General features: G+C 41.4%; 2 protein-coding genes across 4 annotated transcripts; one reads left to right on the forward strand and one right to left on the reverse strand.

Moving 5' to 3' along the window:
• The first annotated feature begins 28 nt into the window (after positions 1 to 28).
• snpha (syntaphilin a) lies at positions 29 to 7,591 on the forward strand. Of its 3 annotated transcripts, none has more exons than XM_085259916.1 (5): positions 199 to 328; positions 3,175 to 3,291; positions 3,730 to 3,861; positions 4,341 to 4,490; positions 4,658 to 7,591. In XM_085259916.1, the coding sequence occupies exons 2-5, from the start codon at positions 3,248 to 3,250 to the stop codon at positions 5,925 to 5,927; spliced, it is 1,596 nt and encodes a 531-aa protein (XP_085116042.1). In that variant the 5' UTR covers positions 199 to 328; positions 3,175 to 3,247; the 3' UTR covers positions 5,928 to 7,591. The 3 variants fall into 3 exon arrangements, with proteins under 3 accessions (XP_085116041.1, XP_085116042.1, XP_085116044.1); XM_085259918.1 differs by having other exon boundaries at positions 308 to 346; XM_085259915.1 differs by lacking the exon at positions 3,175 to 3,291 and having other exon boundaries at positions 29 to 328.
• A 778-nt stretch (positions 7,592 to 8,369) lies between these two features.
• On the reverse strand, positions 8,370 to 14,407 carry fkbp1aa (FKBP prolyl isomerase 1Aa). The gene is made up of 5 exons (XM_085259923.1): positions 14,273 to 14,407; positions 14,124 to 14,171; positions 13,507 to 13,619; positions 9,806 to 9,977; positions 8,370 to 9,565 (listed from the first exon to the last, which is right to left on the reverse strand). The coding sequence occupies exons 1-4, from the start codon at positions 14,307 to 14,309 to the stop codon at positions 9,846 to 9,848; spliced, it is 330 nt and encodes a 109-aa protein (XP_085116049.1). The 5' UTR covers positions 14,310 to 14,407; the 3' UTR covers positions 8,370 to 9,565; positions 9,806 to 9,845.
• Between the last annotated feature and the right edge of the window lie 318 nt (positions 14,408 to 14,725).

Below are 14,725 nucleotides of genomic sequence, written 5' to 3' on the forward strand. Positions count from 1 at the left end.
TTCTTTCTGCAAGTCCGTCCATCAGCTGGGTTGTTGAACAGGGAGCTCAGCAGCCTGCTTGTCTTTATTAGAATAAAGGATTCACCTGTCAGAAAACGGAGACATGCGGGTACATCCTGCCGGATGAGGCTTTATGATTCCCTGCTGTCACTTTAAGAAGCAGCGATGCAGCAGACGCAGTCGCCTCATTAATCTGCGGGCTTCATGGCTGCAGGATGGACCCTCATCAGCACCACCAGCATCTTTTCTTCTTGCTGCCACCGGGGACCGTTAAGTCAGGCAGAAACCGAGGCTTTTCCGCGATGCACAGCTGCCACCTGCCCAAATGGTACCGCTTCACATGCAGGTTGTTGTCGGTCTTTTGTGTCTGCAGGGAACGTTTGTTTTGAGCTTCAGAGACATGGTGATATACCCTTGTTTAGTAACCGTATCATACGGTTACTCAACATGATCGTATGTAGGACACAGCTGGGGCGAAATGTGCTTGTCAGCGGTTTCGATTAGAAGCGTTGTCTTCGGTAGAAAGTACCTGCTGGGGTGTTGGGTGTCCTATTTAGGGACTCGCTTGCAGTCAGTTGGCCATGCGAAAGTGATGAGACTTCTTTAACTGCTTATCTAACAGCGTCTTATTTTAGGCGACAGATGTTGAAAATCATGTGATTCAATACCGTAATGATGACTCAAGGACAAAGCGCACCGTCCCCATCTCTCCTTGTGATATTTATCCGGAAACATTCCCGGCATCCCCCACCTCCTGGATCCTCTGCAGAGTGCCTAAATGCTGCTTTGAGTACAGTTTTATGCACCGGCTGTTTGATGCTGCTCGCCTACACAGTGAACACCGAAACTCACACTTACGTAAGATGATTGCGTATTTCTCGCCAGCTCTTAGCACTTGTTGCGCAGACGTAGGAGAGGGAGGTGAGATTTCCCGCCTCGTCGTCCTAGAAATTAAATATAGGGCACAATGAGACTCTTCCGGCTCGCTGGGTGCGCTTTTCATTAGCGGCAGTGTTACAGGTCTGTTGTGTCTGCAGCTGCCTGAATTGCTGGTACATTTTGAGCGTGGATCAGCAGGTTTCCTTAAGCTTTACGCAGAGCTGTGAGACTTCTGAAAACAGATGAGAACATTTTGTCCTCATCTTGGATTTTTTTTTGCTGGTTGGGCTGAACAGAAATGGGCTGTAGCTACCATTAGATCACCTTGATTATACAAGTGATTTATCTGCGAAAAAACAATATTTTTACCTATGGGATAATTAAATTCAGGGAATGTATATGTATTTAGATTCTTTTTCATTATCAACATGTATCAAACTGCTTAAATTAGTAAATACTTAGCCTGATTTACAATCACAGTTAGGGAAGATGCAGTTATGAAATATCTGATAATAATAAACCGAACAAGTCTAAATTCTGAAAAAGTCAATACGCAATATTTGCTTTCAATCCAATATACACTCACCGGCTACTTTGTTAGGTAACCTGTTCATCTACTCTTGAACTCAGATATCTCATCACCAAACCACAAGCCAGGATCTCGGTGCATTTAGGAATGTAGACATGGCCAAAACAACTTACTGAAGTTTAAACTGAGCATTAGAATGAGGAGGGAAGGCAGATTTAAGTGATTTTAAACTCAAGTTGTTGGTTTCTAAAACTGAGGATCTACTGGGATTTTCCCACATGATCATCTCTATGGTTTACAGAGAATTAATGAAAAAAGAGAAAATATCCAGTGAGCAGGAGATATCTGGGTGGATATTTCTTGTTGATCAGAGGAGAATCAGATCGGAGAAGAATGGCCAGACTGCTTCAAGCTGAGAGGAAGGCAACTGTAACTCAAATAACCACTCATTATATTATAATATATACAGAAGAGCAGCTCTGAAAACACAAAATGTTGAACCTTGAAGCAGACAGGTTAGGGCAGCGGAAGACCACAGCAAGTGCCACTCCTGTCAGCCTTTTTGCTTTCTACTCTTTTGTAAAGTGTCCTTGGGTATCTTGAAAATGCTATACACATCAAAGTTCTTCTTCTTATTATTATTATTATTAGCCAAGGAGAGGTAACTGAGGCTAGTATTCACACAAACTCACTAAAATCGGATATTAGCAGATTGAAATAATTCTGTCTCGTATTAATGGTTCATGCCGGTGTATGTGCAATGATGTGGGTGATATTTTCTTGGAACACTTACTGTTGCTAACTACATCCATCCCTTTATGATCACAGTGTATTGAGTTTCTGATGGCTACTTGCTGCAGGATAGCACGCCATGTGAAATAATCTCAAACTGGTTTCTTGAACATGGCAGTGAGTTCACTGTACTCAAGTGCCCTGCACATTCATCAGATCTCAGTCCAATAGAACGCCTTTTGGATGTTAGGGTGGAACAGTAGATTCTCATCAGGAATGTCCTGCTAACAAATCTGCAGCAGCTGCATCTCCGAGAAGTGTTTCCAGCACCTTACTGAAAGATGGAAGGAAAGCAAGGAATAAGTCAGTTCTGAGGGCAAAAGGTGGGCCAGCCCAGTATTTCAGTCAGTAGTCAGGTTGTTTTGAGTTTTAATACCACGGCTGACATTAACATTTTAAACCTGCTGTTGTGAAGAAGGGATTCAAACTGATTCAAACCTTCATGTTGGAGAAGACAGGAATGAAATATATTAAATTAAATATAGAGATTAACACAGTTGAAATTACAATAGTACAAACACATGCAGGAACCATCTCTGTTCCACTATTTAAGTATTTGTGAACAGTTGATAACCTCAGTCACTGTTGACTCTGCCAGCCACCAAAAGTGAGGCTTTGTCTCTGTTTTATAGCTTTTTATAGCAGTTAATGTGAAGTTTCATCATGTTTGCCTGCAGCTCTGCAGACAGGGAGGACACAACGTAGAGAGAGGCAGCTGCGCTGATTGTAGACTTACTGTGTCGCCTTTGTGTCAGCAGAGAAAGGAGGCTTTATCTGCTGCTGCCTAGACTATTTATTTTACAAGTGTTAGCGTTAGACTTTTGTCACTGCCTTCCAGCCTAGAGCCACATAATGGCCGCACACAAGACACAGTGTTTTAGAAGCAAAACACGCTCCTTGTCAGGTTTTGGGATTCAGTTTTCTTCATGCTGGTTTTACCTGTGATATGTTTGTGTCTGTAACGGTGATTACAGCGCAGCTCTGAGGGCTCCTAGTGTCCCTCTCTAGAGAGAGCCGTGGAGACGTTGGACATTCCTTTGCACATCGATGTCTCTAACTCCGAGTCGAAAGCCCTCCTCAGGTCAGCGCAGGTACTGTTTCTTCTCATTTTTCTCTCTTTTTTTTTTCAGCCAAATGGCAAAAAATATTACGTATTGAGTGTAGCATTAGTTCAAGCTCAGCTGTCACCCCAGCAAATCAGCACCTACCAGCTCAGCAGCTATCTTTCTACACATCAAATTGGCTCATATAGGGCATGCTATTTAAGCTGCTTCAGCCTGCTTACAGTTGCTGCATATCTGCAAGCTGCTTTGCGACCCACTTCCACCCCAGCTCTTTCTTGAATGTGCGTCTCGACTCTGTCTTGTATCTGTTGCCATTGATGTTTGCTTTTTTAAATTTTCTCCAGTTATAAATTTTTGCACATCGAAATAAAAATCCTCTTACGATTATAGTTGTACTGATTGAAATCTGATTTTTGTCATTATTAATAATAATATTATTAAGTAATAATTTGATCTCCCAACAAGGCGCTCGGTGGGAACTAGTGGCGGCAGCGGGCGATATTCCCACAGCGACACATCAAGTACTCACACCTACCCTGGTCGAGTTAGGCCACCAGAGGGCAGTCCTACAGCCCGGACTTATCCCAGTACCCCCAGGTAACATGCAACTTACACTCCTGTAGTCTAACAGTCGGAAAATAAGACACCAAAATGTTACTAAAATTACCCCAGATCTTTTTATACTCAGTCATCTTCTCATAAAACATTCAAGTTCAATGGACTGCACACGGAATTGCCCAAAGCCATGGATGTAACTGACTGTCTGAATGTGTTAGTCTTGTGTCGGACTGGCACGCTCTTACAGGGGATTTGCCAGCTGAGACTTCAGGACCCCTCGGCTTCTGCAATAACTGTTGAACTGAATTACCAGTGCTGACACAATGTCAGCAAAAACTGGCTGATATTAATCTAGAGTAAGGGTTTATTGGAAGGTTGTTGGATTGGTTTGTGTTTTATTTTATATCACCAGATTTCTGTTTAATGCTACTATACTTTACTACTCACTGTCAGTCAGCTATCAATTTATACTCATCATATGTGATTAATCCAACCTTTTTCATTCACGTGTGATTCAGACGTCAGGTGAAGCACACAGCTTGCAGCGACAACCATGGGATCAGGCCCCCAACCCCAGAGCAGTACCTTACACCCCTTCAACAGAAGGAGGTGTGTATACGACACCTGCGAGCCAGACTGAGGGAAAATGTGGAAAGGCTACAGCACAGGTTAGTCTTTTTCTCTATACGCCTACTTTCCTTGTTGTGGTTGCAGTTGTTGTTGTATGAATGCTATTTCATTTTCTGCACTTCCCTAGTGCTTCCCTACACTGTGTCTGTGTATGAGTGACTCTGCAAAAATAACTGCTATTCAAAAATCTTTACTTCCTCATCAGGGACTGTGAAATAGATGAGTTAAGGGCACAGCTGTACAGGATGCAGGAAGACTGGATAGAAGAGGAATGCCACCGTGTCGAGGCCCAGTTAGCCCTAAAAGAGGCCCGCAAGGAGATCCAGCATCTCCAGGAGGTGGTTGAGTCGGTAAGGTCCAACCTGGGTGTACGGCAACAAGACTCCCATGACCACAAGCCATTCTCAGGGTTGCAGGGAGGTCGGCCAGGTGGGAAGTCTCGCTCCTGTGGATGTTCCCCAGCCAGCACTTTAACCCGCAGCGCCGCCCACTCCAGACTGAGCAGCGAGGCTCTGCAGCTGGAGCGCGGCTCAAGTGCTCCCGAGCCAAGCGGAGCATCGCAAACAGCAGGACAAACTCACCTGCTCCTGGAGGCGGCCCTGCTGTCAGAGCAGCTGCCGGCACAGAGCCACATCCGAGGCCCCCCAGCTGTGCCACGCTCTTCCACCTATGAAAGGTTGTGCAGCGGTGGGGCTGTGTTGCCAATCTCACACTCCTGCCACACTCTCAGTAGTAGCTGCAGGTGCAGTGGACACACCTACCTCCCCCACCATCACTTGTTTCTGCACTTACCTCAGGAGGAGGCCCCAGTTACAGCTGCTGCAGTCCCGGTTACGGCTGCTGCAGTCCCGGTTACGGCTGCTGCAGTCTCTGCTACTGAGTCTAACCCCATTCCTGTTCCTGCAGCAGAGAAGAAACCAGAGGTCCGCTCCCAGGCCTGCAGCCCCACCATGACCTGGCTTTGTGAAGAAAGCAGTGCAGAAGGCCCAAGTGTAATTTCTTTAGTCTCAGCAGACATAACCCCATCAGAACAACAACGATTTCCATCATCTTTACCTCCTCTATCCCTTCCTCAGTATATTTACAATGCAGAGCCATCAGAACCGGACAAACCAGCGGGACCTCAGACCTGCCAGCCCCACCCTATAGCTCCACTACCAGTTAAGCAGGAAGCTACAGTAGTGGAGATAGAAGAAGACAATAAGGATGAAAATGGAGGAGCTGGTGAAGAAGGTCATTCCGCTCAGCGGTGCCACTGGAGCCGGTACTTCCTAGTAGATCTCTTGGCTTTGGCAGTGCCGGTGGTTCCAACCATGGCATGGCTATGCCGAGGAGCACCACAGGAGGTCATGCCGGTGTACCACATCGGGTCCTTGCTGAGAGGTTGCTGTGCTGTGGCTCTCCATTCACTTCGACGTCAGGGTGCAGGCAGGGGCCGCAGACCCGCCAGCATGAACGGAACAACATCAATCTGAAGCTTTCAGCCACGTTTGGCATTAAGAAAAGACTCCAAACCTCTCCAGGCACAACACTGACTTTACTTTATAACATTTCAGTCTCAACCTCGCATTGGATATCAAAACTTATAAGATTTTTAGAGTCTGTGATCATGCTTTGCCTTAGAGAACAAAAGATTAGTTGTACATCAAATACTTTCCTTACTGATATAGTCTGTATTTACTGCTACTGCCTGCACTTTAAGTGGTTTTCTCTTTATTGCGGTTTGCATGTAACCCACAGTTTGTTTGGACTCTTGCTTGCATTAAAAAGCCCCTTCAGTATGAGATGCCTTCAGAGCAACAATGTACACATTATGAAAATAAGAGAAATAGTGTGTGACTGAATGCTTCTCTAATTTCTTCATCACATTTTCTAAATTGTTCACAGAGAATGTGAGAGTCACAGTCATGAAATTCCTTTGGCATCACTGATGCCTCACCAAAGCAGAAAAGTACGTTAGAGTCAGCTCTTTTGTGACGTGTTCAGAAGCAGTTAATAAACAGAGCACACAGGGTGTGGGTGCAAAAGAGAGGAAAAGCATTCGTTTTTGTATCACAAACAAGGAAAAAAGGTTTTGGACTTTCTGAGAAGCAAAGATGTGAACTGACTCTAGTGAGAGTGAAACAGACAGATGGATGATTTTTTTAAATTCCTACAACATAAGGAAAACTGTATAGACTCCATTTCAATCCTGCTGGGACACATGAATAAGGAAGAGCATCCGTGACCAAGGATAGAGAAGCAGAAATCTGCAGCTTAATACAAGGTTATTTTACATAATGGAGATAATGTAAAGGTCTAAATTGTGAAAAATACTTTTATAAGGACAACATTTATTACATTTTGGATCTTAAAGATAACTAGCGTAGTGTGTGTGCGCGTGTGTGTGTGTGAAAGAGAGAGAGTCTGATTTGCTCCATCCTTTAACGCACACTCAGATCATTTATCTACATTGTACCTTAAGGAGATAAAGAGGGAAAGTTGGAGATTTAGTCACCGGTGATCCACACAGATGAATGGCGTGAGTCGCGAGAGCACTTTAGTGAATTTGTAAAGAGATAACAGTTTGATACAGGTATATATTTTCTGATTTTACATGAAGAAAAAAAAAAAGAAAAGATGTCTGCACAGCTGCTAGAAAGAATTAACATAATTATTTTTGGCATCAACTGTGGCTTCTTTCACTGTACTGCAGTCAAGCCTAATGCAGTGTATCAGTGTTTGAGCATTAATATTATAATGTATCTATTTCAAGTGGCCCTTTGATGTGACTCAATTGTAATCACAAACTATGACGTGCTGTAAATGTAGTTACCGATTTCAGCCTTATTATGCAAAAAGAACAAAGGTTTGGCTTTCAGGGATCCTTCCAGTGAGGTTTTTGAGAAGTTTAATCAGAGGTTCAGCGTGAGGAAGAAGCAGACGATTTTACTGTATAATAAAGTCTGTTGGAGCAGCGCACAATGTTGTCTTCAAATTTCACGCTATTCGTTTTTGTTTGACTTTTGTTCCGAAGCAACAGTATTTCCTTTATGTATTTGTATTTGCTCAGTGTCACTTCAGTCATTAGAAACAGCCAAATATTGCAAAAAATACTGTTTCCTTTGTTCTTGGAAATAAAACATGCTTCTGTTTTCTATTTTCTTTTGTTAGTGAGACATAATAATATGAATTATTAAGGCGAGACATTACAGGCAGAAACACTTTTTGCTCCATTGCATTATCTATGCAAATGAATGCATATTAGATAATACATCAGCTCATCTGCATATTTAAATATAAAATTTCGGGAAATGTGCAATGCCAAACCTTTTTTATGTCAATAATTATTAGGGGAACTTTCATAGTAACTTACCTCTTAAGGTTTTACAAGAACATTTTTACAATGTATATCTTTAAAGGTTGCTTTGATTTTTTTTCTCACATATTCTGAGCCTGATGCATTCACCTAACAGGTGAAAAAATCCCCAATCAGTCCTGGGAGGACACAGAAATCCCTTTGTAGTTGCAGCATTAAAGGGCACCCGGCATAAAAACTGCCAAACCAAACGTGGAGCTACCTGCTGTGGCGACCCCTTGTGAATAAGGGAACAGCCCAAAGTAGCTTCTGTATTCTGAGCCTAGAAATCTCCATTTAAGTAGCACTTACATTCTTTAAAATCCCCAGCTCGATTCTGTGTTATATTATTGAAGTTTCTAAAGATTTATAAATATATCAATCTGATTCCTGAAAACATGGTGAAAAGGTCATTTTTTCTGTCTGGAGAAACAAGAAAATATATCAAAAATATGCTGTGTAAAGAATCTTTTGATTAATTTGTCAATAAAATGAAACAAGAATATTCCAACAACCACAAAAACAATGGAAACAAAAAAAATTGATGCCACATTAGAAAGAGAATGAAACTAACTCAAAGTTTGGAATACAGAAAAAACAATAATTTTATTTTTTTAAGACCATTACAAAAACCAACAAACACAAATATAGCTCTGTAAAAAGCAGCCATCAAAAACTGAGCTTTGTCCAATTTTTGCTCAAAAAAAAAGAAAAAGAAAAAAAAAAAGTGAATATTTTAATAAAACTAAGACTTAGAAAGTATTACACTCAATATTCCTTACTTAAGATTAATTGGGGGAAATAACACGGTGGTATTTTATACCCTGTTCACCTGTAGAGTCTCACCTTATTCATGCATCAGTGCAAAGCCCCAGTAACAGGCCTAGAAGCCAGTTGACAAATTAAAGAATCCTGCAGCATCCATTGAAAAGCTGAATTTAACATTTTTATACCCTACGTGGTTGCATCAGAGAATGCACATTTTCCCTAACAACTGCTGGTTGCCAGGGTCACTGGGCCTGTTTGACTGTGGCTTAAAATGACAAAAAAAGGGCTATGAAGTGACACAGAATAACTCTGAGGAGAAATAAACATCATTTTACTTAAAAATCACTCTTTAATGTATTCGAATAAGCCATTCCTAGAGGAAAATTTTTCCCCTTTAGCTGCGGATATTAAAGCAAGCAGGTATATTTGGCTCATAAATTAAGACCATCTTCCAGGTCCTCTAACGCTCTTCAGGAAAACGTTTGATTTTTGATCCCCTGATTATGACATGCTCTGGGCATTTTTGTATTTTAGAGTACATAACAAAAGTAATTCATAAAAATATTGTGTCAAACAATTTATTCTTATTTTGAATCAAGACAATTCATTACCCGCAATCAATACGATTTTATTGTAAAGGCCACAAAGCCACAGGAATGAGACTCATTCAGTATTTATGACACTTAAAACATGGTCCTGGTGGCAGACGCATTTAGTCAGTCAAACAGCGGCAATAAAGTCAATTTGAAGTCAAAAAAAATAATATGACCATAAAAATACAAAGCAGTATATGACAAAATACATGTGATAAGATGGCCTATGACTTATTACTGTCTGGAATCTAAAGTATAAGGGATAACATTTTAAAGCAAGTGACAAAACAGAACTTGTATATAAATGTAAAGGAGAGTGAAATAGTGTAACAACAGACATAGGTCCTATGCAGGAATCAAGAGCAGGAATCATCTGTTAACCTTTTTCCTCCATGTTCCCGAGATAGGAGTCAACCTGCAGTGAGGGGGAAGAGGAAAAAAAAAAGCTCAGAGCTGTGATTAAGGAGAGGAAGAGTGGATTACTGACACTAAAGCTTGTTATATGCATACTATTTAATCTCTGGACATAAGCAATAAAAGATAACTGTATAGTCACTGTAAGCATGTGGGGAGCGATAGTAATGTGTTTCCCTAATTGCGCCGGGTGTTACAAATCTAATCATGTTGAATATTCACATTATTAAACACGTCTCACCCTGAAAATCTGAGTGGAATTAAAGTTGAGTGCACAAGTTTCAGGCCTCCAGACCAATCAGCTCCACATCAAAGGTGAGAGTGGCATTTGGTGGGATGATCCCTGGGTGACCTTTGCTGCCGTAGGCGTAGTCTGGTGAGCAAATAAGCTTTGCCCGCTGACCCACACTCATCTGTGGAGAAGATGGAAATCAAACACTACTGCTGCAATCGAACTAAGTAATAGATTTATTTAAAGGCCTCTTAATAGTACAGGCTCTGTTTATCTTAAACTAATGCAGTTAAATGCAACGGCAATCCAATAAACTCGTCTTCATAATGTTAGTCTGTGGTGATGCTGAACTGCGTTTTTCAAAGGCATTATTAGTAAGGATGGGCAAGCGCGCGGGAAGAAACAAAACTGAATTATGTAACCATGTGTGCCTGGAGTTAATTCTTTCAGATTTAACAGCAGCTGGGAGGATGTTGTGCTTTACTACTGCCAGAAGGTGGCAGTAACGAGCCGTTTTCCAACCACCATTGAAAAACAAAATTAGACAAAGAACACTTATGGGAGCGACATTTAAGACGCTGAGAGTAGATGGCGCACAAACAGGAGTAACCTGCAAATCCACAGATTAGCAAAGCTTTAAATAAGCCATGTTTAGCCCTTCTTTGAGTAAGGAAAGGAAAACAAGGCTCAGCGTTAGCTTGGCCAGGGAAAGCTAGCATGTCACAATCATAAGAGAGCAGTTTAATGGTAGTGTGCAGTGATCATGTTTCCTCTTATTTTCTGTCAGATATGTACAGTTACAGCGGTGGATAATGTTTATTATGAGGTCAGCGCACAAACAAACAATGTGAGGCAAAAGCTCCGGCACAGTATAATCACAGTAGCATGTTTAAATAAATAAATAAATAATTTAATTAATTAAATTACAAAGATCTATTTCACTTCATGTTTCTGAGATGATTGCACCTCACATTATGAAAATCACTGCTTTAAAGTGAGAGGACATAAAACAGCTTGTTTCAGATGGAGGATGAAATGAGTGGCTGCACCAAGGGTCAGTATATGATAAACAAGGGTTATCTTGAATGGAGAATCTGCAGTAACAGAGTTAACAGAGATAATTTTTATATGATATAAAATTTGTCATATACCTATATCATTGCTATAGTAACACCATGCGTTTATGGGCATGTCTGGGAGTAGGGATGGGTACCGGTATCCGGTGCCATGATGGCACTGGTTGTGACATAAACGGTAGTAACCAGACCGAAAAGCAGTGCACATTTCGGTGCTTTATTTCGGTGCTTTTTTTTCCTGAGATGTCATACACTTTGAATTCTAGCCAATCATTTTACGTTTCCGAGGATAGTAGGCGGGTCCAGGTACGTACGTTCTTTTAGAGCAGAGCTACAGATTAAAAATGCCCAAGGCGAAGCGGTCAAAAGTCTGGCTGTACTTCACAGCAAACTATGCAAACTCAGCAGCCTGCAGCAAGTGCTTTAAGCTGATACTGTGATACTGTGAAAGGAGGTAACACCTCAAACCCGATGAAACACCTGGCGACGCATAGCGTTGTTTTTTTTAAAGCCGAAAAATGCGCCGTATTTGATAGCTTGCTGCGAGACCTCACACCGAGCACATCTACTGCGGGTGGGTTGCCTGTTATCGGACCCGGAGTTAGCAACATCCCCCAAAAACCCGAAGAGTAGAGTCCTGGCCCCTAGCCCTGTCAGTGTAGCAGAAATGATGACGGATGATGATGGCAGCAGCAGCCGTTCTTCTCTGCGTCAGTAGCTTAATGTTGTTCGTGTGTAATTTACGTTGAGTAGGCTAACCACGTTATTACATTAATGCATGTAAGGTGAACTAGCAAACACCGTTGTAGTTACATGCAGCTGTCTTCTTGTTTGATGGCAGATACTCCCTTCACCCTGGCCAAAAAGGCTAAAATGACCAAAGAAAAAGTGGAAAACAGTTAAACATGAGAGGTTTTTGGACAAAGTTTGTGTTTTTTCCATTGTTTAAGCACTGCTTCCAGCCAAGAGTGATACCATATATGCCCTATAGCTGCAGAAAAGGCTAACATTGTTATCTTTTTTTAAAAAAAAAAACAAAAAAACAGCTGAACATGAGAGGTTTTTGGACCAATTTTGTGTTCTCCATTCTTTAAGCACCGGTTTGAGCACCGTTTAAGCACCGGCACCGTTTCAAAAGTATCAGTTTGGCACCGGTATCGGATAAAACCTAAACGATAAGCATCCCTATCTGGGAGCGACAGCCATGGGTCATCCTCCAATAACGATTTAGCACCTAAAAACTTTAATAACCTCCAACAGAACACAGTGTTTTACAAAATATGCAAGAAAACTATTCATGCTGCGGGTGAAAACAACAAACTTGTTTCACCACTTGTGGCAAAAACAGACAACCAAGTGCAACCAGGCTACAAAGAAGCAGATACTAACATCTCATGATGTGCAACCCAAATGTCCACAGATCACTTCAACAAGCATCGCTGGCTAGCCTCACACCACATAACTGGAAGCACAAGCAGTGGATAGAAATTACTGACATGGTTACGTGGTGGAAAACCAGGACTTTAAGCAGAAGGATAAAAAGCTTGACCAAAGACACAACATCCTGTGCAGCTTCAGAGCAGTTATGAGACTGAGTTAATTCAGTTATTGTTAAACTAAAATACTGAGCAGTTCTTTTATACTTTTACTTAAATTTTCTAGGGAAGAACAAGTGCCTAGGCTACTTTTGTGCTTGCATTTGATTTATGCTGTGTCACTGGACATAATGCTGCTGCTGCTGGCAACTTGTTTCAGTACATTCACACTTGAAATTAGGAAGTGTGCCATCAACGACAGTAACTTACTAGAGAAGAAACATAGAAAATTCACTTCATTTACTTTCACTTATAAAAACTGCTGCCTGCAAGCATCACTGAAACATTTTTCCAGCATCGCAGTTCTTGTTATTGCAATTTTTTGTGAAAAACTGTAATATAATTTTAAGGCTATATCACCCACCCCTTGTAATCCTATAATAGCTACTTTAGTAGAACCCATGAATAAAAATATAGAGACTAAAGTGGGCATAATAGGTCTTTTGTTCACCCATCTGATCGTGCAAAATCCCCAAAAATCTTACATGGTTCAATAAAACACAAGTGGGAAACAACAGAACAAACATCACAGCATTATATCATTAAATATAAATCATTTCTAACAGTAATAATTGCAAAATTACACTGGGTTAATGGTGGCAAAGTATCATAACAGCGTGTTAACAGCTGGAACAGGCTCTGTGCCACTTAAAGCAACAGGAAAGGCAGATAGAGGATGAAGAAAAGAGAGCAGAGATGCTCCAGCATCACTTGAAACCACTAAAAGAGCTGTGAGTGCTATTTGGATGCATTTAGTTCTAATAAAAGAGGCTAAAAAAGGCCCACTTATGCAAAAATAATACCATCAATCTGGAGTAACACAAATTTATTTCCATACTCGTCACTACTGACAGATGTTACAGCTGAGATTGGGCTAAATACCTCCCAATATAAGCAACGCAGTTAAACGTAACTATAAAAGCATTTCATGCCCCCCAAGAGAGAAAGATCACAATCGTTACTTTTAGCCGTTGTAAGGAAAACATAGCTAGTTAAGTAATACCTGCATAAAGGTATTCATTGCGAAAATCTTGCTCACCTGGGCTACTCCTTCTTCCCATCCCCGAATCACCTCCTGGTGTCCGATCTTAAATTTGAACGGCTTGCCCCGGGACCTCGAAGAGTCAAACACTTTACCGTCTGCCAGTGTGCCTGGAGATGAAATAAGAGTCCGAAGGCTGGTTAGACATGTCTGAATATCTAACTCGACACAGAGCTCGGCTTGTTGATAACTAATCCCACTTTTCTGCACCCTTCTCCAACATGAGCTAACTGTTTAGCCGTGATGCTAGCGTTAGCATAACGGGTTCCCGGATAGTTTACGTTAGGAGGCTTCAGCTCAACGAACTTAACTACTCTTCGTTCCCTCAATTAAAGACAATTCTGGCCGGTTTAAAAGACCGGGGGTATAATAAAAGTATGCGAGCATCAGAATAGCTGATGATAGCCCAACAGTCAAAATAGTCAGTCTGTTAACAGAAGCTAGCTACAATGCTAACCAGCAGAAGAAGCAATGGACACTCGGGTACTGTTAGATGAAACTAACTTGGCTCACAATTCACCCAATCAGACACCTTTCACCCAGGTAGGGGCTAGAGGAAACATTCAAAACGTTAAAGAGCATCCAAATCTCGGAGCTCCAGCCTCCGCACTCACCAACATAGTGCACCACGACGCGCTGCCCCTTCTTCGGAAAAGTCCGCCCTGGAAACAGGAAAACAGAGAGAAAAGTGGCAGAATAATGAAGCGAACACTCTCGGGATAAAAACAATATTAGGCTGTTTAACAAGTCACATAATTCTCACCGTCACCCGGAGTTATAGTCTGAATTTCTACTCCCATTTTCGCTCCGCTGTATCCTTCTTCTGGACCACCCTACAATGCGAGCGGAAGCTGGAGACATGGGCGGCCTCCTGACGAGCGAGTGGGCACGGATGGAGGAAAAATCCACCAATGAAGCAATATTATAACAATTTTATAAGAATATCCTACTTGGAAACAAGGCCCAAGTAAGCGTTTTACGTTTTACGATTGCGTGTGTACTAAGACGAGCATTTAAGTCAGATGATTGGTCATCATCCATATATATATATATAATATAATATAATATAATATATATATATATATATATATATATATATTATATATATATATATATTATATAATATAACATATATATATATATATATATATATATATATATATGTATGTTGGGGTTTTTTGGGGGGGGGGGGGGGGGGGGGGGCTCTGCATGATTT

This window comes from Mchenga conophoros, linkage group LG20, assembly GCF_057382185.1.
Source record: "Mchenga conophoros isolate Kocher_MC1m ecotype Shallow Benthic linkage group LG20, M_conophoros_male_GT1.1, whole genome shotgun sequence".
Taxonomy (NCBI): domain Eukaryota; kingdom Metazoa; phylum Chordata; class Actinopteri; order Cichliformes; family Cichlidae; genus Mchenga; species Mchenga conophoros.